Source organism: Theropithecus gelada, chromosome 6, assembly GCF_003255815.1.
Source record: "Theropithecus gelada isolate Dixy chromosome 6, Tgel_1.0, whole genome shotgun sequence".
In the NCBI taxonomy this organism is placed as follows: domain Eukaryota; kingdom Metazoa; phylum Chordata; class Mammalia; order Primates; family Cercopithecidae; genus Theropithecus; species Theropithecus gelada.
Genome location: NC_037673.1, coordinates 49974273 through 50000543, shown reverse-complemented (window position 1 = coordinate 50000543; position 26271 = coordinate 49974273). Strand labels below are relative to the sequence as shown.

The following is a 26271-nucleotide window of genomic DNA, read 5'->3' as shown; positions in this document are numbered from 1 at the left end:
CTGCCTCAACCTCCCAAGCGGCTAGGACTACAGGCATGTTCCATCGTGCCCAGGTAATTTTTACTTTTGTGTAGAGATGAGGGTCTCATTATGTTGCCCAGGTTTGTCTCAAACTCCTGGTCTCAAGCCTCCCAAAGTGCTGAGATGACAGGTATCAGCCATCACACCCAGCTCACCTCCACCTTCTTAGTGGCTGGTCACCTTTGCTATATGAGAGTATATAAAAAATAACAGTCACACTTGTCTAAGAGTGAAAGTAATTCTTGGGCTTAGAATTCTCTGGTACTCAAGGTATCCAAAGATAGGATGGTTAACTGTTTAGTAGGCAATTGACAGAATGTGTTCAAGTTCAGTTAGTTATTTGGGCTAAATAATCTTCATGGTCCCTTCCAAGGTGACATTCTAAAGCCTTTCTATTTAGTCTAATGGCCAGCCCCACTGAATGAACTATCACTGCCATTTGTTCCTGTTTTATTCCTGAGATGGCCATGAAGATTTTAACGTAGTCCTTGCAACATGGGTCTGTACCTTCCCCTGAAATTATTCTTTCAAGTAAACCATCAGGACCTTCAAAGGGCCATTTAAAGTACTCATTAGGCCAGGCAGGGTGATGCATGCCTGTAATTGTAACACCTTGGGAGGCTGAGGCAGGAGGATCGCTTGAGCTCAGGAGTTTGAGACCAGCCTGGGCAACATAGGGAGATCTTATCTCTACAAAAGAAAAAATAAAAAACATTAGCCAGGTGTGGTGGTGTGCATCTGTGGTCCCAGCTACTTGGGAGGCTGAGGCAGGAGGATCACTTGAGCCCAGGAGGTTGAGGCTGCAGTGATCCATGATCACACCACTACATTTCAGCCTGGATGACAGTGCAAGACCCTGTCTCCAAAAAAAAAAAAAAAAAAAAAAGGCGGTGGATATTTATCAGGGAACCGGACCACAATAGTGATATGAGACCCTTTAATCATTAGTTTTAAACAATTATAAATAATCAAGGAATATATAGCTTATCTCCAGCAGAGAATTGTCATGTATAATTAAGGGTGAGATGCTGATTCATATAGAGAAATGTGTAACATAGAAGGCACAGGGGCACATATTCAAGGGAGACATGGAAGCATCCTGAGATGAAGGACAAGTGTGGGATTTGGGGTGAAACAACCCAATTCAAACCCTGGTTCTGTTTGTTGTTAGATGAATGGCCCTAGGTAAGTATCTGGGACTCCCATATCTGTCAAATAAGAATGATTGTATTTACCTCACAGGGTTGTTGCAAGAATTAAATGGCATAAAAAACAACGAGAAGCACAGAGCATAATACTTAATCCAAGAAGGCTCTCAAAAACTGCTAGCTTTACTTTTTTGTTTGTTTGTCTTTTTCTTCCCTCAACCTTTATTTGTGTGTGTGTGACAGTCTCATTCTGTTGCCCAGGCTGGAGTGCAGTGTTATGCTCACTGTAGCCTCAAACTCCTAGACTCAAGCCATCCTCGTGACTCAGCCTCCTGAGTAGCTAGGACTATAGGCGTGCACTACCAAGCCTGGCTAATGTTTAAAATTTTTGGTAGAGATGGGGGTCTCACTGTGTTGCCCAGGTTGCGCTAGCTTTTCTTATGGCCAGAAAGGGTCCTTGATGTTTAAGGATTTAATAGCCAGGGGCTGGGAGTAGGGGGACAAACTAAACAAATATTTCTTATATTAAATTAAACTGTGCTCACTAATTATCCCTGATAACCTTACCTGATGAATCAGGGGACGAAATCTCCATCTTCCCTAACATTTTACAATATTTTTCCAATAATATTTGATTACTGATTGGAGCACATTTTTATCTCTCAGCATTTAGATTCACACAGTGTGAGTGCTCTTAGCTACCTTGGACTCATATATTTGTGTGAGCAGATCTTTGTAAGTTTGACCTCACTAGCCTTTGCATTAAGGACATCTCTGAAAACTGAAAGCAAAAACTTTTAGGAAACAACAGCTTCTCGTCTCTACAGTGAGGAATCCCTGGAAACCTTGGTAGTTGAGCCCTGACTATTCAATAATTCAGTTAACTACAGAATCGGTTAGGCATATAAACTTGGTGATCACAGTTTTGCTAGGAATTCACTTCTGGAGACTTAGTAGCATTCAAAGGATGCATAATTTAAGACATACTATTGAAGGATAGTATTTGTAATTTATTAGCTAAAGTAGTGTCACCATGTGGCAAGTGCAAAAATAGCACGTATTCAGACAGTATGTTTTAAAAGTAGCAATTTCTTACTAATTTTTAATTAATTGATTTTGATAATTTGGTTGATTTTAATGAATTTATTTTCATTTTAGTTACCATTGTTCAAAATGTTAGACAAAATTAAGGTTTTACTGTTTTTTATTTGGATGACTTCTAGTACATGTAATTCAAATGTACATAAAAGGCAATAACCCTGTAATTTAATGTTTGTGTTAGGAACTTAATGTTAAAATGGATTCCTGGAGCTAAGTGAAATGTGATGAAGGCTGGACTTGGATAATGTTAAATAAGTATTAGATTGCCTTGCTTTGTTTTGCACTCTACTTACAAATTTGATTGATTCCCTGGGTGAAAATAAATAGATAAGGTGCTAGGAGAATTGACTAGCATTAAAAATGTAAAGGTGGGGTTTTATGGGCCATATGGCAGACTGACCACATGCTTATTTAAATAAAATTGAAGAAACGTCAACAGGACATATACACAATGAGAGAGAAGACACACACACACACACACACAGAGACAGAAAGAGAGAAAGAGAATGAGATTTCAGTGGATACCTAGAGGAGGAAAAGCAGCTGGAGGAATGGGATGGAGGGAGCTGGAACACAGTCTAGAGTGTTTAAACAAAGGGCTACAACTGAGGAGGCTCTGGTTATGCCTCTGAAATCTGGAATGTGAGATAAAGCACAAAGGTGTGTGGGTGTAAGAATGCAGAGCAAAATATAGGAGTCAACTGAAGATATATACCTAGAAAAGTTGACCCTAAATTCTCAGCCACTAACCTGTCAGTATGCATACAACTCCAGGCATCCAGACCCTTCGATCCTAAGAAACAAACTGGAATGATCTCTTTGGCTTTTATTTCATATAATGCTTTAGAAAAAAGCCTATCTGGTCACGATGGAGTAACATGGACCAGATTTACCCTTCTGGTTTAAATAGCTAAAAAACTGGACACAATATATGAAACAGTTTGCAGGACACTGACCATCAGAGATTGAAGAACAGTGACTCCTGAGAGATGGAAAACCAATGAGATAGACAATACAATTGGCATAGCTCACTGCTTGGTGAGAATTTCCAGAATGCAGCACAAGAGAGAAACCAGGCAGAAACCAGTGGTTTCCTTGAGTTGAGGAGAAGGAGATGAGAATCTGGGGAAGCCAAGTAAGCTAGACCACCAGAGAGGAGGTTTGTGAACAGAAGGGGAGCTCTGGAGACCCGCTGAGGGCTCCTTTAAGCGTTCAGCTGAGTCCTGATCAGTACATGTGTGAGGAAACCACTCAAGGCCAGAGAAAGAACCAAGGCAGAGAATCTGGAAAAAAATCCATGGAACTCACAGGTCCAGGATTAGTGTTTGTCCCCAGCAGCTGACTGGGAATCCTCATAATTCACAAGATATTGGGTAGAGTACTCAGAAGAGTTCTGACACAGTAGTGAGTAAAATTAACCGTAGACTAACACTGGTTTGTTCCTGCTAAACAAAATATACAAGTAAATCCCAAAAGAGTTAATTTAGGATTGTTATGTCTTTTTCTTGAATGGGGCCTTTTGTTATTATGTATTAGTAATATCATGCTTTCTCTCTAATACTACATCATACCTTAAAATCTATTTTGTTCGCTGTGAATATAGTCATATTAGCTTTTTTTGGTTAGCGTTTACACCATGTATCTCCATTAATTTACTTTCAATCTACCTGCTGTTTTCCCAAGCTTGATTTCCCTGTGCAAGTGTTTAGAAAAAGTCCTCAAAGAAAAAAGCTAGAATGAATATGAGATTTGCCATGTGTGTTTTCCTTCTCTTAGGGTCTTTAACCCTTGCTATCAGGTGCCTGCCGATGATAGTGGTAGAAGGCATATAATGCCTAGGCAGATGGGGCGCGTCCCAGTGAAACCTGACCTTCAAGCCAGAAACTGTCCCGGGGAAATCCTCCAACTGGATTCAAAACCCACCTTCCCATTTGGCGCACTTTCCTCTGATTGTTCCCCATTCTACACCTATTTTACACACACCTACCCTTTCCTAATTAGTTTTCTACCCTGTCATGCCCATATTTGAATGGTGTCTTCACTCTGACCTTTCTTTGGATACTCACAAACCAATCAGCAGACAGTCCCTATTCTGAGCCCATAAAAAGCCCCAAGCTCCGCCGTATTGGGGAAATTTCCCGTCTTGAGGTAGGAGAACCAACCCCGCATCCCCTCTTTTTGCTGAGAGCTTTCCTTTTGCTTCGTAAATTCGACTCCACTCACTCTTTGATGTCTGTGTGCCTAATTCTTCTGGGTCATGAGACAGGAACCTGGACCTAGATGAGCAAAGGAGCCAAAAATCCTGCATCAAAGACAGTTTTTAATGCATCTTGTCACTTCTTACAGTTTTTGTGAAAAGGTAAGCGTGAATCCAGCTACTCCATCATGACCAGAACTGGCATTGTCCCATCTACTATCTAGCTTCCAACATTTTGCTATTGTTTTCTCTCCTGTCCTCCTCATCCTTGTGGGTTTATGCCTTTTAACATCGTTTTTCACAGGGAGAAAAGGTAAACAGGTGCTCAATCTGCCGTGTTTAATCAGAAATCCTCATCTCTGCTCTGCTGGAGTTTTGCCTGAAATTGCACCTCTGTATACTTGTCTGCTTTCTCCCCTTTCCCTACTTACCTTTCCCACTTCCTTGCCAGTATTTCTGGGGAGCATTTCCTTAATAAATGACTTTGTTTTCTCATTTCAGGTGGTACTTCTGGGGAGCCAGGCCTAAGGTAATTCAGCATACTGTAATATTCACCTCTTAAGTTAAAATGCATTTATAGTCTATAACCATAATTTCTATGTTTATTTAAACTTGGTTGTGTTTGGTTTGCCATTGGTCTTTTTTACAATGGCTTTCACTTTAATTCCTGTTTGGTCAGATTTTATTATATGGAAGATTTCATAAGATAGTCCTATGTGTACTGTATTTCCCAAATTATTTCATATTTGCCTGCTGTCTTTATAGCTTAATGAAAAGAGGTCTGAATGTCAGACATTTTAGGCTCAGTTTCTTTCCCTCAGCATTTTGCAGACAATGTTCTGCGCCTTTTGATACTGTGAAGAAATCACAAAGTAGCTCAATTTTCATCCAGGTGTAACTTTTTACATTCTTCCCACATACCCAGAGAAATTTTATTCTTAAAATTCAATAAAGACCCGGAAAGATTTCATCAGGTTTCCAAATTTTATGGGAATACACTGTCCTTTGAATCTGTGATGTAAATTCCTCCTTTATTTATGAAAGTTGTCTTCCATTATACCCTAAAATGTATGTCATATTCCATTTGCTTATTCTTACTCGGGGACACAGATTAACTTTATATTCTGTGGGTTTTGTATCTATTCTCCCTTTATCATGTTATCTGTATTTGCTTAACCTATTTTCTTTTTTTCCGTGTTCATTGAAATTGACTCCAGTGTTTCCGCCAGAACTGCAGTTGAATCAATAGCTGCTAGCCATGTGTGACTATTTGAATTTAAATTCATTAAATAAGTTATAAAGTTTAAAATTCAATTCCTTGACTCCACTAACCACACTTTAAGTGTTCAGTAGGCACTTGTGACCACTGCATTGAACAGTGCAGTTACAGAACATCACAATCACTGCAGAAAGTTCTTCTGGACAGTGCTGTTCTCAAGCAATAATGAGTCTCTACAACTTGCAGCATTTTTTTCCTCTTTCTGATTTATTTATTGCTTGCTTCTGTAATCATATCATATTAGTCCTTAACACTTTCTTATAACCTGTTATTTCTATGTTATGATTTTATCTTATCCTCAAAGTCTTCTTATACAAATTAGTGTCCTTGTAAACTCTTGGGGTGTGAAGTACAGTAGGGAATTTTCCCTTTGGGAGGAGGTTTGCTTTTTACTAGAACATATCCTTTTATCTGTTATTTGCACACTGTCTTTTTCACATTAGTTTTATTTATTTGGGGCTGAAATATATATTTTCCCTCCTTACACTGGTTTATGTTTTTCCCGTTTGTTTCTCTTTTTACTGAAACTTATTTGTCCAAACCTGGTTATCCTGCTGGTAATGTGGCTGAATTCGCCCTTACTTCTTTTCTCTTTTCCTTACTTTATGAACTATACTGCAAGGGCCAGCAAATACGGCTTGTGGGACAAATTGGCCCATCTCCTCTTTTTGCAAATAATTTCACTGAAGCAGGGCTACACTCACTCCTTTGCTCTTTGCCTCTGGCTGCTTTCATGCGCAATAGCAGAGCTGAGTAGTTGTGACAGAGATCACACAGCTTGGGAAGTCTAAATATTTACAGTCTGGCCTTTTACCAAAAATTGTGCTGACCCCTGAAGTGCAGTGAAGAAAGAATTATCTGTAGCCCAAGGGCATGGGGTAGGGTGAGAACAGAGTTGGAAGACATCCTCCATTAGCCAAACTGGGCTGTTTCTCATTTGCAGTTTTGTTAAAGGTCTTCGGCCTGGGTTTACTTAGTGTCTGCGTTGGGGCTGCCATTGTAAAGTACTATAGATCGGTTGGCTTCTAAACAACAGAAAGTTATTTCTCACAGCTCTGGAGACTGGAAGTCTGAGATGAGGGTGCCAGTATGGTTGGGTTCTAGTGACGGTTCTTCCGAGTTGCCGATGGACAACTTCTTGCAGTATCCTCACGTGGAAGACAGTGTGAGCAGGCTCTCTGGGGTCGCATTTATAAGGGCATTAATCCCATTCATAAGGGCTCTACCCTGATGATCTAATTACCTTCAAATACCACCAGGTTGGGGGTTAGGATTTTAACCTGTGTATTTTGGGGGGACACAGACATGCAGTTCACAACACATCACATCGCCAGGTATATTCTCTTTCAGTCCAGGGATAAACCTGAGATTCAGATCATCCTCAATCCTTAGTTCAACTTGGACCTCTGAATTCTGCTACTTTTAAGGAGATGTAGCTCAGTTTATACTCTTGCCCTATACTCAGGCATCAATCATTTCTACAATCAGAGCTGAAAGGCTAATAAAAGGTGGGTCTGGCTTCCTCACTGAGCACTGTTAAGATTAGAAGAACGTTACCCGGGCCGTGCACCAAGGACTCTGGGCTCAGGCCCTTTCTTACCTTCACTGCCTCAGTTCTTATTTCTATTTTGATGAAGACTTCCGCTTCACCAACTTCCCTTTGGTGAGATATTGCAGACTTTTTTCCTCAGGTCTCCTTCTTAACACATCTGAAAAGGCAGTGTTGGGAGCTTTCTAGAGCCCACAATATGCTCCTTAAAAGCGGTGGCTTATGCCTGTAATCCCAGCACTTTGGGAGGCTGAGGTGGGCAGATCACCTGAGGTCAGGAGTTCGAGACCAGTCTGGCCAACATGGTGAAAGCCCATCTCTACTAAAATTACAAAAACATTAGCCAGGTGTGGTGGCGCACGCCTGTAATCCCAGCTACTTGGGAGGCTGAGGCAGGAGAATCACTTGAGCCCAGGAGGCAGCTGTGTCAGTGAGCTGAGATCGCACCATTGCATTCCAGCTTGGGTGACAGTGAGACTCCATCTCAAAAAAAAAATAAATAAAGCTTTGTTTTTTATGGTTCAACAACATCTGTGTGGTATATTTTTCTGTTTCTAAAATCTATTTTTGTGCATATCTTAGATTTTTGCAGAAATGAAATTTCAAGATCTGGCTTTCCTCTGGCATCTGAAACTGGGGGATTTGATATATACATTTTAGAAAATGATCAGTGAAGAACATATTTGAAAAAAAGCTCCTGTAGCCATGTTCTTTCATTTTAAGGTGAATGATTTGCAGTTGGAATAACCAACCACAAGGAGGTGTGCTTCTTTTGACCTAAGTTTCGTTTAATAAACTAACAAGTACAATACATATGGTTTATTCTGGCTTTTGTTTTTATGTAAAATGACCGATGAATAAAATTATACAACATGGATGTAGCATTTTAAAGTTACCTCCTTCAATTATAAAATTGACTTAACAATATTTTGTACACCTACAAGGTGCAAGGCACACTGCTGGGCTGTTTGTTAACAGCATACTATACTCTATGTCTTCACAAGTCATTTGCACAGAAAAGTGTTTGAAATTCTGTGTGATTTGTTAAAATCAGTAATTCCAGATGGGTTTACTTCAAACAAGTGATACAATGATAGAGGCAGGAGGCAGAGAAATTTTAGGGAGAAAAGGGAGAGTCCCTGACAAAACCCCACCCTCAAGCCAAAAAGCCTGAAACCACAGCCCAAAGTGAGAACTTCTCTCCCTTTTGTCTGCTCAAATGTCACTTTTTCCTAAACTACTCATGGCCCACCTTGCCCGCCATCCTGTGCTATGAAGACCACAGACTCAGCCAGCAGAGAGGAGAAGCAACTGGACGTAAGGGACTATGGCTGGATGTCAGAAAGAAGTGGCTTGATTTCAGAGTGATATTTTGATGGTGTAACTTTGGAGAAAAATCCAGCCATTTTGATGGTGTAACTTTGGAGAAAAATCCAGCCAGAGATGGCAGGACTTCAGGGGAAGATTACCTACTCAGCCCATCCCCTTTTCTGCTCTCCTTCCTGCTGAAAGCCACTTTCACTGGAAATAAAATATCCCACATTTACCATCCTTCAATTCTTTTGTGTAACCTCATTTTTCCTGGATGCAGGACAAGAGCTCAGGAGCCATGAGTGCAGATACAAAAGGCTGTGACACTGGCCCTTTACTCTTGCTGGTGGAGGGCAGCTGCATCATGCAAAAAGGCAAAGGGCCCACTGAGCTGTTTACATTTAAGCCACCTATGGATGGCAGAGCTAAAAGGGCACTGTAACACATCCTCTGAGGCTTTGGGAGTCACAGGCAGCCCCTCAGTCACTGCTGCAGGGCCCTGCACAGAGTTTGCTCCTGCTGGAGCCCAAAAGTGCTCACCCTGACTCCTGCATCCTCTCACCTGCATGCTCCCTCCCATGAGGGGTGGAACACAGTGTGTCCAAGTGAGTGGAGTTTGATCCCACCAGCGCTGAAGCAGCTGGGTTGTTCCAGTGCTGGTGCACTCCAGTCCTCACCCTTGTTCACTTGTGTGCTCCCTCCCATGAGGAGTTGTGGGCAGCAGGCTGAATAAACAAGGAACCTCTGTCGTGGGTCCCATGAAGGGGTCAGGGAAATATCCTGCTTCAGTAGTCCTTCAAAAAGTAACTACCGCATCATCTATTTTTTGATAAGGAATTTAAATATTAAAATATGTTAATGACATCAGTTCAATGTCTACGATCTCACACCACATAGTCCAAACTTCCTCAGATAGAAATATTTTCACTGCTCAAAAATTCTGCCACACTGGGAAATAAAGGAGTAGACATGGGCTGAGATTTGAAAATCTATTACCTGTATTTTTTTTTTGTCATAGAATATGATTATAAACCTCAACTTTATTATTGACTTAAACAAGGTCACTGAAGCATTTCATGAAGAGTTCCTGATAATGGTCTACCAGATATCTAGGACTAGATACTATTTAGTAGCTGAAAATGACGGCAGAAAATACATGGGCAGCAATAGAAAAAGAATGTGACTAAACATTTTTGGCAATTTGATATAAAATATTTAGATTTTTTTAAAAATCTGTGTAAATGGATGAATAGGTTGGATTTTAGGGAAAAAAAATAGGCTCAGTTCAATTAGAGACTGAACTGTAACATAATAAATCAGAATCAATGGTGGCAAGTTTTATATACTATTTTAATAGCATAGAAAACAAAACCAAAAAAAACTATTACCTATTGGTGAAACAACTGATGGAACATCTAATAACTTTTAAATCCCTGACACTGCTGCTTTACAAATTTTAAGTTTGGCCTCAAGGTTTCTCAACACACAGTGAACTGTAACCTAACTGGATGTGTAAACAGGCTGTAACCTACTCTTATACCAATCACAGTGTTGCAGACAATCAAAGGCAGCCAACTGTTAAAACCCTCTTCAAGTAAGGTAAACACCAAGCTGTAATCAATCCAGGTGTTTCTGTACCTCATTTTCTTTTCCTATAATTTATTTGCTTTTTTTGTCCATAATTCTTTGATCATGTGCAGCACTGGAGTCTCTTTGAACCTGTTATGGTTGGGAGAGGGACTCAATTCACAAATTGTTTTTTGCTTATTTTAATTTGTCTAACATTTTTCTTTTGACACAATGAACTCTGATTCTTCCAGGTGTTTCTGGGAAAAATTGTTTTCCAGAAAACACAATGAATGTTTTTGATAATTTGCTACTACAAGTATGTCTGGAGTTGGTTCCTTCCGGTGGGTTCTTGGTCTCGCTGACTTCAAGAATGAAGCCTCGGACCTTCACAGTGAGTGTTACAGCTCTTCAAGGTAGCATGGACCCAAAGAGTGAGCAGCAGCAAGATTTATTGTGAAGAGTGAAAGAACAAAGCTTATGGAAGGGGACCCCAGTGAGTTGCTGCTGCCGGTTGGGGTGGCCAGCTTTTATTCCCGTATTTGTCCCCACCCACATCCTGCTGATGGGTCCATTTTACAGGGTGCTGATTGGTCCATTTTACAGAGTGCTGATTGGTGTGTTTACAATCCTTTAGCTAGACACAGAGCACTGATTGGTTTGTTTTTACAGAGTGCTGATTGGTGCATTTACAATCCTTTAGCTAGACAGAAAAGTTCTCCAAGTCCCCACTCAACCCAGGAAGTCCAGCTGGCTTCACCTCTCACAAGCAAAGTTATGTTTCTGATCTTCTAATAGAGCCTTCTGTGAAGGTCTGAGATGCTCCTACATTTCTAGTCTCATGGAAGCTCATCTTTTTTAATCTGAAAACAAAATGGAAATGTTTTTGCCTCAACTTGTTTTTTTTCTTAACCAAATAGGATTCCTTATCATAAAAATAACTGGGAAAATGGTGGCTCCAATTATGGTTTCACAAAAAATTGTAGCTTAAGTGAAATGCAAATGTTCATAAAGTCATTTTCTTATTACTAAAATAATTTATATACCATTGTGATGATTCACTGATTTAATTAATGAATTCATAAGAAAAATAAAATCAAAGCTTATGGAATAAGCCTGGAATTTTTCGGTATCAGTTTTGATTGCATATCCACAAATTACAGATGAGGCTGGATTTTGTAAAAAAAAAAAAAAGAACTGTGTCATATCTACAGTGTAATGAATAAACAACGTGAACAGAAACTTCACAGAGAAGTATAAGTACCCAATGAAAATATGAAAAGATTCACCTCATTAGGAATTAGAAAATAAAGAAATGAAAGCAAGGCAATATTATTGACATACATTTACTTGACATTATCAACAAAATAACTGGTGAAACTGACAGGATTACAAATTATCAGATTATTGTTTATTTGTAAGAGATAATTGCTCCTAAAATATTTTCTGAAATAAAGAAGATTACGAAAAATATTAAGAAACCTGAATTGATATTTTGTAACTATGTGTTCCCACTTTGGACAGTTTCCATTTTTTTAAATATTCTGATGTCATTTACATTTTATTTTCTAATCATAATCCCATAATTGATGTCTTAGTTTTGTTTGAATGGATTAAAATTTCAATGACAGTTTTTTTTTTAGTTTTTCATTTTTCCCATTAATACCTTTATTGTTGAGTTATTTACTTTGATTACTCTTGATTGAGTGGACGTGTTGCCCAAGAAGGATTTTTAAAAAGCGTTCTTGGGTATTATATTTTTTGAGTTTTTGCTGATTTAGGAGAATCATGACCCACTACTTCGCTGTATGTAATATTATGGGGTCACGCTTTTGTTCTCAGCCTTTTTTACGTACTGCACATTGCCACCTGCTGGCATCAGATGCCACTGAGGAGTCTTAAGGACACTATCATCATTCCCTGATTTTTATGCCTGGGTGTGAATATAATTCTTTATCCTTGATGTTTAGCAACTTTACCAGGATATAAGTTAGTATTAACTGCTCCTTGTCAATTTTTTCTACCAAGGACTCTCCAGCCTCACTTCTCATCACCTCCTTCTTTGCTGGAGGCACAGCTGTCTTGCCAACTACTTGCGCTTCCGTGAACTCATTATGCTTCCTCATATCCCTGTGGCTTGTCAGAGGCAAGTGAAATTTCCTCATGCTCTACTCCCACTCTTGTCATTTACTGCCACTATTCTAGCAGATTTATCTCCAGCATCTTCTCAGTGAGACTTACTAGAGCACACTCCCAAGGTGACACAACTACTTTCCCCTTCCACCTTCGAAATGATACATATCCTTAGTATTACAGGGAATTATCATTCATATTTAAAACTCTCCTACCCAGGACTGTGAGCTTCAAGGAAAGGGACGTGTAACTTACATCCACTTAATGATGCAAGCAATTTAAAGCCAAGAGTTCTTGTTGGCAAGAATTGGGAAAGTTGGATGGACAGTATACAGACAATTACCCAGCGGCCAGTAAACAGGAAAAGTGATAACAGTTCGAATGTTCTGACCAGGCGGATATTCCAAGTCTTTAAGAAACACTAATCATATATCTATGAAAGAAAAATACCTTGGGCCCCACTAATCATATACCTGTGAAAGAAAAATATCTTGGGCCCCTTCAAACTGGGAATTGCCCAGGGCAAATCTGCCTCCAATTCTATTCAAGTCACCTCGTTTGCTCACCGAGATAGATGCATATTCTGATTGCCTCCTTTGGAAAGACTATCAGAAACTCAAAAGAATATTACCATCTGTGTATTACCTACCTGTGACCTGGAAGTCCCCAGTTGGCGGGGGGGGCTTGCTTTTAGTTGTCTCTGCCTTTCTGGAAGGAACTAATGTACTTTTTACATATTGACTGATGTCTCCTGTCTCCCAAATGTATAAAACTAAGCTGCGCCCCGACCACCTTGGGCACATATCCTCAGGACTTCCTTAGGCTGTGTCAAGGGCATGTCCTCAAAGTTGGCAAAATAAACTTTCTAAATTAACTGAGACCTGTCTCAAATTTTCGAGGTTCACATACCGTAGGTAAGTGTCAGGAGCCTACAGGTGAAGGAGTGGAAAAGCATGAAGGCCCCTGCAAGGTTATTAGCTAAGCCTCCATAACGCAGGCGGCAAGTGTCCACGGGAGTCTGGCCTCTGCTCGCCTACACCACGACCTCCTTCCTGGGGAGGACATACATAGTCAGCCCTTTCTCCATTTCCATACTGATTGCTCGCTCTCACCGCCAAGACCCATCTGAGAAGCAACATTAACCCACGCGTAGAACAGTCCGCCAGAGTGAAACAGCTAGAGCCAGGCGCGGGGCGGAGCTAGTTGTGCGCATGCTCCGTGAAGGAGTAGGCGGGGGCCGAGCGCCCTCCGGTTGCGCCTGCGCTCCGGCTAGGACCCGCGCCTGCGCGTCTGCGGCTGTAATTTGGTCTTGCTGTCCCAGGCGGGATGGTGCCGCTGTGCCAGGTAAGGGTGGCGGGTGTGCGTGAGGGCCTGGGTGCGGAGCCCTCCTCGACGTGTCTCTCCCGCCCTTTCCCTCCACAGACCCAGCCCTGGTCAGTCGGACCTCCCCACTAGTCCCCAACTAACACCCACCCTGGCCGGCATCTTCGGTTTGGGGGCGCCCCCGCCCTAGGGCCCTCCGGACTTTGCTGCTGCTGCTGCCCCAGCAGAAGTCGGGTCCACTCCGAGAACTCCTGTCCGCTCACGGCAACAAGGACGGGTTCATTCTGAAGGCGCCTCGACCTTTTGTGGCCACCTCTTTCCCAGATTATTCGTTTTGATGAAGCTAAAATTTTAATCTGAAAAGAAATGCGCCTCATTTCTGCTTCATCTGTAGATTTCCACATCCTTGATTATTTGCAAACCTGTAATTATTTCGTAAAGAGTAGTTTGCACGGAGTGACAGGTGCCTATTTTACTTCGTCGGATCCCTTACGTACCAGGCTGCTGGCACAACTTTGTTCTAGCAAATACCCGTCTGTCCTGGGTTTCAAAGCTACTTGCTTCTGTAAATGTCAGATTTACTATGTTGCATAACTTAATCCTTAGCGTCTGGGGACAGTGTTATGCAGACCGAAATCTAAGGTCATTTGACAACCGCGAGAAACAGGTTTTTCGCTTATTTGTTCATTTATTTTATTTGTGTAACTCATCTCTTGACTCAGACATTTGTTCTTTGCTTACATGTTTATAAAAGGTGCTATACTTTTATGTCAATTAAAGACAGCCTTAACATGTTTTCACAGAAGATAAATACTTCGGATTTTAATGATGCCACACTTAAGTTTATAAAACTAAAAGGCATCCAGAAATTAGTCTGAATTATTTTTAAAACAACAAGTTTTCAGAATTTGAACTTGTAGATATAATGAAATTTTTTACGGGTTATTTAGTTTTCTTTATAAAATTTATCTTTGATTAAAGCAATACATTTGGAAAATGAGAAAACTGCTCAACATTGACAGTCACAAAACGAGTATGAGTTGTTATTAAAAGCATTTTTTTTTCTTTCAGGTTATAGTATTGTATTTTGCAAAAAGTGCTGAAATAACAGGAGTTCATTCAGAGACCATTTCTGTGCCGCAAGAAATAAAAGCGTTGCAGCTGTGGAAGGAGATAGAAACTCGACATCCTGGGTAGTGAAACATTTGTAGAATGCATATGAGTAACACTTAAATATTTTCAAAATGCATAAATGATAAAAGTAAAAATAAGGTTAATTTTGATTTCCGTGCTTAATGTCAAAAAGAATCGTTAGTTGTATTTTTTTGGAACTACTGAAAAACTCTAAATATGCACTGTATTTTAAGAAAGGTTAAAGATATTTTACCCCAAAACACAGTGAACCCCAGAGGGATATGATTATATTCTCTTTAATGATTTACAAAACACTGCACATGTCACTTCTGCAATTTTATAACATTAAATGAATTTGTTACAAATTCCATTAAAAATGTGTGCTTTAAACATTTTGTTCTCCCTCTCTTTAGAGAGCTCAACATAGATATTTCTAAGATTAAAAGAAAAATGAGTTACAACAAATGCTAGATGCTGCTGAATTTGAGTTTTTGTAATATTTAATTTTTTTTTCTGGTTCTTGAAAAGCTATAATTTTACTTCTGTCATTCCCACTTCAAGTTCTTTTTGAAACAAAATATAAAAGTGACTTATTTGAGGGTGATTCAGGAATATTCATTGTGTGACTTAAGCTTGTATATTTGTTTAAGCCTAATTCTGTGTAAAAGATACTCCACAATATATGTTTAAAAGCAAACTACTTCATGATTTCATATCTTTTAAGTTGCCCTTACAGTGGCCTGATAATCAATGAAACAATGAAACACAGTGGAATCTCCTGTTCTGCTTTACCTGGAGGGAGACAGCTGGTCTTGTATACATTTTCACTGAGCCTGAAAAGAAAGCTTACCGTTGTTCAGGTATAAAGGAGCAGCTAGTAAAGCTGTGTTGCAGGTGGCTCTATGACCTATGCCATCTTTTCATCTTTCTAAGCAACTTAATCCATATTTGAGTAGGATAATGTGTACAGGCGTAGTTTGTGGGCAGCTATACTTAGGCTTGTACACACGGATAGAAGGACCCTGGAAAGGCCATGTACTGATAGAAGGATCCTGGAAAGGCCATGTACTGATAGAAGGACACTGGAAAGGCCATGTACTGATAGAAGGACACTGGAAAGGCCATGTACTGATAGAAGGACACTGGAAAGGCCATGTACTGATAGAAGGACACTGGAAAGGCCATGTACTGATAGAAGGACACTGGAAAGGCCATGTACTGATAGAAGGACACTGGAAAGGCCATGTACTGATAGAAGGACACTGGAAAGGCCATGTACTGATAGAAGGACACTGGAAAGGCCATGTACTGATAGAAGGACACTGGAAAGGCCATGTACTGATAGAAGGACACTGGAAAGGCCATGTACTGATAGAAGGACACTGGAAAGGCCATGTACTGATAGAAGGACACTGGAAAGGCCATGTACTGATAGAAGGACACTGGAAAGGCCATGTACTGATAGAAGGACACTGGAAAGGCCATGTACGGAAACTTTTCTTTTGATCTGGTTTGAGTGTTGCCTCCACTCTGGTGGGTTTTTTGTGCATTTTTTTGTTGTTTAATTCCCCAAGGCATACAACATCCAATAAAGAGTTGACAGCAGCAGTTTAACGTATCTTTGTGGTGTATAAGTATGTTCTTTAGTGGATATGTCCTTTCTCCATATACTATGTGTAAATTTAATTGGTAATTTTACAGGTGATACTTTATATAATTATATCTAGGTAATATCTCTAATTGCAGCTGAAGAGATTTGAGGTCTATCATAGCATTGATACTTTGAGTCATACTTTTTCCCCTTTAGATTGGCTGATATTAGAAATCAGATAATATTTGCTGTTCGTCAAGAATATGTCGAGCTTGGAGATCAGCTCCTCCTGCTTCAACCGGGAGATGAAATTGCCGTTATCCCCCCCATTAGTGGAGGATAGTGCTTTTGAGCCGTCTAGGTATGTGAGATTTGTTTTTCTTAATCAGTTGTGTGGGGAAGGATCATACAGATGATAAAGTGTATGTGGTTTGCTGTTAATGTGTATTCTTTGTAAGTCTCTCTGTACCAAATCTTTATTGATGCAGCAACTCTTCACTGGTGCCAATAAATTTATGAATATCTACCACCATCTCTGCATCAAGTCTATTGTAAGCTGTTTAATTACAATAGACATATCAGTTTGATATGTTTCATTTAACATGGTTTATTGAGATCTTACGTGTCAGGCACAGTGACATATTAATATCCATATTTTGCAGGTGGAAAAATAAATTCAGAGGACTTAAAAACCTTGCCTTTGATCACATAGCTAATCACATAGCTAATAAGTGAAAGAGCCAACTTAAAAAGAATTTATTTAACTTTTAAGTTCAGGAATACATGTGCAGGTTTGTTATATAGGTAAACGTGTATCGTGGCGGTTTCTTGTGCAGATTATTTTGTCACCCAGGTATTAAGTCTAGTGCCCATCAGTTATTTTTTCGATCCTCTCCCTCCTCCCCCCCTCCACCCTCAAGTAGGCTCCGGTGTCTATGGTTCCCTTCTTTGTGTCCATGTGTACTCAATATTTATCTCCCACTTATAAGTGAGAACATTCGGTATTTGGTTTTCTGTTCCTGCATTAGTTGGCTAAGGATAATGGCCTCCTGCTCCATCCATGTCCCTGCAAAAAACTTGATCTCGTTCTTCCTTATGGCTGCATAGTATTTCATGGTATATATGTACCACATTTTTTTTACCCAGTCTACCATTGATGGGCATTTAGGTTGATTCCATGTCTTTGCTATTGTGAATAGTGCTGCAGTGAACATACGTGTGCATGTGTCTTTATGACAGAACGATTATATTTCTCTGGGCATATATTCAGTAATGGGATTGCTAGGTTGAATGTATTTCAGTCTCTAGGCCACACTGTCTTCCACAATGATTGAACTAATTTACACTCCCTGCAGCAGTGTATAAGCATTCCTTTTTCTTCACATCCTTGCCAGCATCTGTTATTTTAATAATAGCTCTTCTGACTAGTGTGAAATGGTATCTCATTGTGGTTTTGATTTGCATTTCTCTAATGATCAGTGATGTTGAGCTTTCTTTTCATGTGATTGTCTTCTTTTGAAAAGTTCCTGTTCATGTCCTTTGCCCACTTTTTAATGGGGTTGTTTTTTCTCATAAATTTAAAAAAAATTCCTTAGAGATGCTGATGTTAGACCTTTGTCAGACACATAGTTTGCAAAGTTTTCTCCCATTCTGTACGTTGTCTGTTCACTCTGTTGACAGCTTCCTTTGCTGTGCAGAAGCTCTTTAGTTTAATTAGATCCCATTTGTCAATTTTTGCTTTTGCTGCAATTGCTTTCTGTAAATCTTTGCTTGTTCTTAGGTCCAGAATGGTGTTGCCTAGGTTGTCTTCCGGGGTTTTTCTAGTTTTCAGTTTTACATTTAAGTCTTTAATCCATTTTGAGTTAATTTTTGTATATGGTGTAGGGAAAGGGTCCAGTTTCAGTCTTCCACACATGGCTAGCCAGTTATCCCAGCACCATTTATTGAATAGGGAATCCTTTCCCCATTGCTTGTTTTTGTAGGTTTGTCGAAGATCAGATAGTTGTAGCTGTGGAGCTTTATTTCTGGGTTCTGGGTTCTGTTTCATTTGTCTATGTGTCCTGTTTTGTACCAGTCCCATGCTGTTTTGGTTACTGTAGCCCTGTAGTATAGTTTGAAGTTGGGTAGCGTAATGCCTCCAGCTTTGTTCTTTTTGCTGAGGATTCAAGAGCTTTTCAAGAGACAACATTTGAACTCATATTATTGGACTGTCTCTGTACTTTTTTCCAACCACACTTACTAATACTAGATGATAGCTCTCCTGGCCACGGAGAAATGTAGAAAAATTACACAGCTAGTAATGCCTGAAAAGAAAGCTTACCATAGTCCAGGACTAAAGGAAAATAGGTTTATTGTTATGGCTTTGTTGCAGGTGGCTCTTCGACCCATGCTACCTTGTCATCTTTCTAAACAACTTAGTCCATATTCAAGTCGGATAATGTTCAAGAACATTGTTCAGTATAGTCTGGAGAGATCAGGCTTCTTATAAGTACAGACAGAATAAGGCTTAATTTATTGTCAACTGAAGAACAAATTCAGTAGAAATTAACAGTCATCCCTGAATAAAACTCTTGGTCAGTTAGGAATGAAAGAAGACTTTCTTAATTTGGTAGGATTTTTATTCAAAATCAGGAGTAAGTATCATACTTAATGGCAAAAACTTGGTTCTATTAAAGAAAGGAACAAGTCAAGGATGGCTTTTTATCTTTTTTACCCATTTTTTGCTCACCCTCCTGGAGGGCAATGCCATAAGAAATGAAGAATCAAGCTGTAAAGCAGATTGCCCCTCATGTCGACACCAGGCTTCTTTCTCAGGCCTACTATCTGGACACGGTAGAAGAATCTATTGTCAGATATGTATCTCAATGCTATTTAGAAACTGTGGTCACCATATCACCACCATGATTTCAGGAGGTGGAATTTGGATTTTCTGGAATTTGGAATTTATTCAGAAAACTATAAGTTGCCATTAAAGGGGTATTGTGGTAATTACAGCTGTTCTTTGAAAAGGTTACGAAGATTACTCAAAAGCAGTGTGTGTTACTTTAATGTGTTTGGCAAGACTGGCATTATGCATTTTTAAAACCTGCCAGCTAGCTTTCAGTAGTCTTGTAAAATCAGAAGTTGTGGGAACTCAGTATGGTTTGAAGCTCATAGACCATATTTGTATTACCTATATTTTCTTGCAAGGAAAAGAGGTGGAAGACACTTAGGTGGCTTGTGCAGCAGATGAAAAATCCTAGAATCCAGTGATATATAAAGAATAGTGCTGTTTCCATGGTGGAAAGGAGATAGGAAAAAGAACATTGGCTTCACTAAGACTCTTTGGTTGGAATTTCAGCACCTTGAGTGAGTTCCTTAACTTCTCTGAGCCTTCTTTCTCTCATCTTTCAGTTCAGATGAAATCTTACAGGATTAATAATTATATTCCTCATTGCCTGCAAGATTCTGCCTATCTGTTCAGCCTCAGCCTGTCCTGTTCTCTCCGTTCGTTCTAGGTTCTGGAGCACATCACACCCTTTCTTGTCCCAGAGCCTTGGCATTGGCCACTCCCTCTCTCTGCCTGGGGGCCTGTGCCCTGGTTTCTTTACAAGACTTTCTCCTTATCTTTCAGGTTGCAAGTTTTCATACGGCCTCTTGAGAGAAATCTCCCCCAGACCCCAAGTTCTGTCCCTGAAGCCTGTTTATTTCCATGAGTTATCCCTATTTGTAATTCTGAGTTTCTCCTGTAATGCTTCGTTTCTCCTATTTGAATGTGAGCACCCTGAGGAAAGGAGCTTGTGCTTCTTTCCCCTGGTTGATACTTAGTGCCTGGCCCTAGTCTCTGGCCCTTAGTATGTAGTAATGTTTGAGGAATTAAATGAGAAATGCATGGCAAAGGGCTTTGCACAATACCTGGTAAATAAGTGTGCAGTTCATTCCCTTATTTCCTCAGTTACTTACCTGGGGTTTTGCCAGGTGTGAAGGGAACCCAGTTCCGGTAGAATCGCTGTCACTTCTGTTCTCCCTTTTTTGTTGGATAAAGAAAAAGGCAGCTTTAGGTGTAGTGCTTGGTACCACAGTGGTGAGAGGGGATGGGCGTGTAGGTGAAAGTGGCAGTAACCTCCACTGTACCTTGATGGGAGATGTGAATAGCAATTACAGAATTTGGAATATATTGGCATTGAGATAGATTATATTTTAGTGATCATGTTAATGATGGATTACTTTTTATGTCATGCCTGATTCATTATGAATATTTATATACATAATTGAGTTTTGCTAATTTTTACGCTTGCTTATTTTTATCATTCAGATCAAATCATGCCTCCTGACACATCTAATGGTTGGGAAAAAAAGGAAAGAAACTTTTTATCTGAGGAATGTGAGCCCCTCAGATAAAACATTAAATTAAAAGGCACCAAAAGGCACTGGAATGAAATGGCAGTCATGTCACTCCCTCTTAAGCTGCATCATTACCTTTTTTTTTCTTTTTTCCTTTTTTTGAGATGGGGTATCACTCTGTCGCCCAGACTGGAGTGCAATGGCATTATCAATCTCAGCTCACTGCAACCTCCACCTCCCAAGCTCAAGCAATTCTCCTGCCTCAGCCTCCCAAGTTGTTGGGATTATAGACGTATGCCACTACCGCCCAGCTAATTTTTGGATTTTTTGTAGAGACGGGGTTTCACCATGTTGGCCAGGGTGGTCTCGAACTCCTGACCTCAAATGATCCACCCGCCTCAGCCTCCCAAAGTGGTGGGATTACAGGTGTGAGCCACTGGTCCCTTGAATCCACTTATGAGGGCTGCAGACTAGCTGAAGCTAAGAAACCATAAAATCCATATGCTGGATACTCTAACTTATACCCACCCTATAGTTCAACAGTGTACAGCCAATCTGTGATCAACATTATCTCTGTACGCCTATGAGAATTCTTGGTGAAACTTTGTATCATTGTATCAGCCCACTTCTTGCTCCCTTTGCCTTTAAAAACCTGCTTGCAACAAAGGCTGAGGGAATGCTCCCCAAGGGAACTCCCCGAGGTATCTTAGAAGTATCCTGGCCCACTATCCTTGTCTTGGCTCCTGTAAACGCTTTATATTTTGTGCCACAACCTCTTCTTTTTACATCGACATAATGTAGAAAAAAATATAAATTGAAAGAGCCTATAAGTTGTTGAGTGTTTTACCCCTAGGACTTTTGTTAAGGTTTACTAACGTGTTATTTCTAGGAAAGATATAGAAGAAGTTGAAGAGAAATCTAAAGACGTTATAAACTTTACTGCCGAGAAACTTTCAGTAGATGAAGTCTCACAGTTGGTGATTTCTCCGCTCTGTGGTGCAGTGTCTCTATTTGTAGGTGAGTGTTAATTTTCATTGCATCTATCACTGCACAAGACAATAGAAATTACCATGTGCTTTCCATGTTCAGTGTTAACGGAGGAGTTTGAAATACTGAACTTTAAACCAAGATTACCCATGATGGTGGGTAGACTTTTTTTGTAGTTCTTGTTTTGTTTTAGTAACCTTCAAATTAACCTATATTAAATTACAAGGCATTTTGAAAAGTAGGATAAAAGTCATTGTTAGGAGAGAGAATTCTAGATTTTCCAAAATTGAAGGTAAAAATGTACTTGATAGTCCTGGGAACATAAATATTTTCCTTTTAAGTATCTGTTAGTCAGAAGAGGAATATTGCCTGCTTTGCCAGGTGAGTGTTTTTAATAAGCTTGATTAATCAGTGCTGTTTTATTTCCTTATCATCTTTGTGATTATCTGTTTTATTTTCCTAACCAAATTTTGTTTTTAGAAGATTTCAAAGTAGTTTTAGAAGAATTGGTATGCTGCTTGTTTACTACTAAAAATAATCCTTTTTTATTAACATACTATTTCTTTTGTAGGGAAAAATCTTATTTTAATTGTTTTCTTTTTCTTTCTATTTTTTTTATTTTTAAAGGGACTACAAGAAATAACTTTGAAGGGAAGAAAGTCATTAGCTTAGAATATGAAGCGTATCTACCCATGGCGAAAAACGAAGTCAAAAAGATTTGTAGTGACATTAGGCAGAAATGGCCAGTCAAACACATAGCAGTGTTCCATAGACTTGGGTATGATTTCCTTTATCAATTTAAAAGTTAAGTATAGTTGTTTTCCATCTTTGTACTAACTCTGATTCTTGAATCTTTCTTAGGAATTCTGTATTACTATGACAGGAACATTCACGTATTATTTTTGGAGGACAATAGGGATGGCTGTTAGTACCTTTAGTGACTGCCTGGTGGGTTTTGATATTGGGAGAGCTCTTGTTGCCTCTGTTACTATAACAAAGTGCACCTATGCCAAGACTTTCAGGCCCTTGGCCTACGGGCCTGTGCTAATGTGTGCTAAAGGCCTCGAGGCCTTTTGAGAGTTGTTTTGTGGTCTGGAGTCTGTTTATATGACAATCTGTGACAGATTCTTTTTGATATAAATGCGTCTGAAAGTCATTAAAGTGGTTTGCCTTTTTGTTCCCCTAAAGAGTTCTTGGCTTTAAAAAGAAGCCAGTAATTGAGACTTTATCTGTCATACTCTATTAGTTACTAGTTTGTTATTAATAACCAGTAGTTTTATTAATGGTTAATATTATCACTCCTATTATTTGATATTTATTATTTTAAATTTTGTATTATACTCATTAGGACATAACTTTGTATCTCTAGGCATTACCTGGCACTGTGCCTTGTTTGTTTGAGTCAGGCGTTTGCTGTATCAGTGAAAGGATTTCCCTTGGTGCCCATCAGAAGTGTTTAGTGGATAGAGTCTAACAAATTAGCTGTAGCATCAGCTTCATCTGCTGCCTCTGCTGAATGCTACTGCGATGAACTACTCTTTTCTAACTGGATGTTTACGTAAAATAGAACTACCGTATAATTCTAAGACTGCATACCTGGATTTTTTTTTTTTTTTCATCTATCCAGCAGATTTTTTAATACATAGATTCAGAGGTGATAGTGATTTTTTCTCTTCATCTTGTTAAAGCTTGGTTCCAGTGTCAGAAGCAAGCATAATCATTGCTGTGTCCTCAGCCCACAGAGCTGCATCTCTTGAAGCTGTGAGCTATGCCATTGATACTTTAAAAGCCAAGGTGCCCATATGGAAAAAGGTAAGTTAAGAAAATAATACATTTTACCATGTGGGCCTGATTTCTCTCAGGAATTTTTAGATAAAACCCCCCATATTCATGGACTTTTTACTAACGGTAGTATCTTGTTTTCTTTATCTGTGAAATATCTTCTTTCCAAGATTTGTTAAGCATGAAAAATATGTGCCCCAAAGAATGCATGGCACAAAGTAAGCCTCAACAAGTGGTAACAGTGAGAATTCCTGGTCTGGACTGTTGGAGAGGTTAATATATGAAGTTATTTCTCTTGGATTGTAATTCCCTTGAATTAGAGGATCTTTCTGTTGGAGAGTGAGAATAATGCATTAGCTATTTAGGTGGTGGCTAAAACAGAAATTCCTTAAGGTAAAAGAGGCTTTTCCTAGAGGTCCTTTTTAGGAAAAAAAAAAAAAATGGTGAGATATTGCTCCCTGTGAGAAAATGCACAGTGAGTGGGTTTAAAAACAGAAATAGGAACTTCTGGCATGTTTTCTGTCAATAAGGGCAAGTAATTCTCTGGTTAAATAGAGCATTCTGACGGGATGAAAAGGCCCAACTCCCTCGTTTCTCCTCTGGTGTAGTAACATTGAACAGTGGGATTGTTCTGTGGTTGCACATTCAATGTCTAGAATTGTCTAGAATTGCCTTCAGCATTGTGGCTGACAGCAGAGTGGAAGAGTTAATGAACAGCTCAGTAGATCAAAAGACCAGAGCAGAGAGCCAAGGCGTTTAAAGGGCACTTCTCCCCTCCTTCTCAGGGGACCTGCCTCAGTCAGTGGTAGAAATAAGCAAGTTAGACTCATAACCAGGGCCTGAGAAATTTGGTGACCATGTTTTCAGAATAAAATTGAAGCCCATTGTTGTAAGAGAATACATAGGGATTAGAGGATAAAATATGTGAAAAGAAACTTAGTGAAGCTCAGATGTATTGCTCCCTTGCTATCAACAAGGCTGACACAATTTTGACAGAACAGGAGGCAGACCCCCAGAGAGGGAGAGGTAGGAAGAGCATTCTAAGATCTGCTGCAAGCCTGAGAGGCAGGGGTAGCTTTCTTTACCAGGGAGGAAAGGGTGCACAGTCAGTGGACAGAAAGTAGATGGGAGCAACCCCAGAAATACAGGTAATGAGCAGGAGTTGGGGCATATTCTTGTTTTCATGCTTTGAGGACTAGCTGGGCTTCGTATTTTGCTTTTGTTTGTCCATAGAGAGTCGGACGAAGTGCAGGAGTTCAGAGAACCGTTGAATTTGAATTCCTCTCCCCACAGAAATGGAATGTGACTAGAGAGTGAGAAGAAAAAGTGATATGTTTTTCTTCCCCCTTCTTTCTACAAGCTCTGTAACTTCTAGTCTGGTTCTAGTCTTGGCCTGTGCTTTGAGATCCTCTGTGATATAGGGAAGGGTGGCAGGTAGGTAGAGTGCATATGTCACAGAACAACTCATACCAGAGTGCAGCTCAAACTTGTTTAAGAACTTCTGAGAGGTGATCACATAATTTAACAGCTAATGAAGATATTTGCCTTTGGAAAAGCATATTTAGAAATGTTGAAGTAGTAGGTGTGTTTGGAAAGAAAAAAAATGTTTGAAACTAAAGACCTTCTATGTATCTTCCCCTATGTAACCTTCTATCTTCCCCTATGTAACCTTGCCCACGATGTCTCTCATCATGACCCCAAATAGAATTAATTGTTTATTTCCTTCTGTGGTTGTACCCTGTTTTGCTATAGCTTCTTGTCTCTTATTTTTGCAGTTGTGTTGAGAGTCCTTAAATGTAGAGAACATGTCCATTCATTTTTCTGCTCTCAGTGCCTTATACAAATGTCTAATGGATTGTTGAAAGAGGAGCCATTGAAATAGATGTGATATTCGTTTGCCTGATTTATTCAAATGTATTTTATATTCATATATTAGAATGGTCTATTTTTAATACCTGTTATGATTTTGTGTTTTAGGAAATTTATGAAGAGTCATCATCTTGGAAAGAAAACAAAGAGTGCTTTTGGGTATCCAACAATTAATCACTTAGTTTTTAGAGCCTGCAATCTTAACTTTGTTAAACTATGATCATTGATCACATTTTGATTTTTTTCTCTCCACATTAGGATAGTTTACTGAAGCACAGTCTCTTATGTTATACTAGTGGGACAAAAGGAAGCAAAAGGAAGCAAGATAAATGGGTATGTAGGATGAAGGGTTATTTAAAATGGAACTAAAGATAGAAGGAGGACTGTAGGAAAGAAATGGAATAATTTAAAAGCAAGGAAAGATGTCTGTGGTAGACATGTCCTTCCATGACTAATTTCTAATTGTAACTCAAACTCACATTGAGGTATGGGCCCTCCTCAGTGACTTTAACTGACTCAGAAAGATACTCCCCCACCAGCCCCACCTCACCACCGCCGTCCGGGTTCAGGGAGAGCGTTATTATCAAGGATGCATGACAGGAATGTTGGCAGAACTGGAAAGTATTAAAAAATCATTATCAGACAGTCTTGATATATATTTTCAGAAATATATTAAAAATAATAAACTAAAACCGATTTCAAAAGTTTAAAAATAGTATTTTCTTTTTTTTTAAAATTGCCTAAAATAGTTCTTACTATGGAGATTTCTGGGATTTTAGAATCTATAATCTTACCAGAAAACTTTGTTTTTATTAGTTGTTAATTTTGTATCAATATACAAATCAGGACAAAATTGTCATAAATACCTGTTATGATTTTGTGTTTTAGGAAATTTACGTGGTTTGTGTTAAAATGTTTAGGTAAACAATGCCCTAATTTTTAGTTGGTTAAGCTTTA

The 26271-nt window shown here is 39.4% G+C and overlaps 1 protein-coding gene and 1 long non-coding RNA gene across 3 annotated transcripts; one reads left to right on the top strand and one right to left on the bottom strand.

The window, feature by feature from the left end:
* Nucleotides 1-9938: 9938 nt before the first annotated feature.
* Nucleotides 9939-13518, bottom strand: LOC112626547. Its single transcript, XR_003119912.1, has 2 exons — nt 13215-13518; nt 9939-11035 (listed from the first exon to the last, which is right to left on the bottom strand). It is a non-coding gene; the product is annotated as an uncharacterized LOC112626547 (long non-coding RNA).
* A 64-nt stretch (nt 13519-13582) lies between these two features.
* On the top strand, nt 13583-26027 carry MOCS2 (molybdenum cofactor synthesis 2). 2 transcript variants are annotated; one of them, XM_025388694.1, is made up of 7 exons: nt 13583-13649; nt 14700-14821; nt 16570-16714; nt 21566-21693; nt 22291-22441; nt 23352-23475; nt 25423-26027. In XM_025388694.1, exons 3-7 carry the CDS (start codon nt 16617-16619, stop codon nt 25486-25488), a joined length of 567 nt encoding a protein of 188 aa, XP_025244479.1. In that variant the 5' UTR covers nt 13583-13649; nt 14700-14821; nt 16570-16616; the 3' UTR covers nt 25489-26027. The 2 variants fall into 2 exon arrangements, with proteins under 2 accessions (XP_025244479.1, XP_025244480.1); XM_025388695.1 differs by having other exon boundaries at nt 13604-14091.
* The last annotated feature ends 244 nt before the right edge of the window (nt 26028-26271 follow it).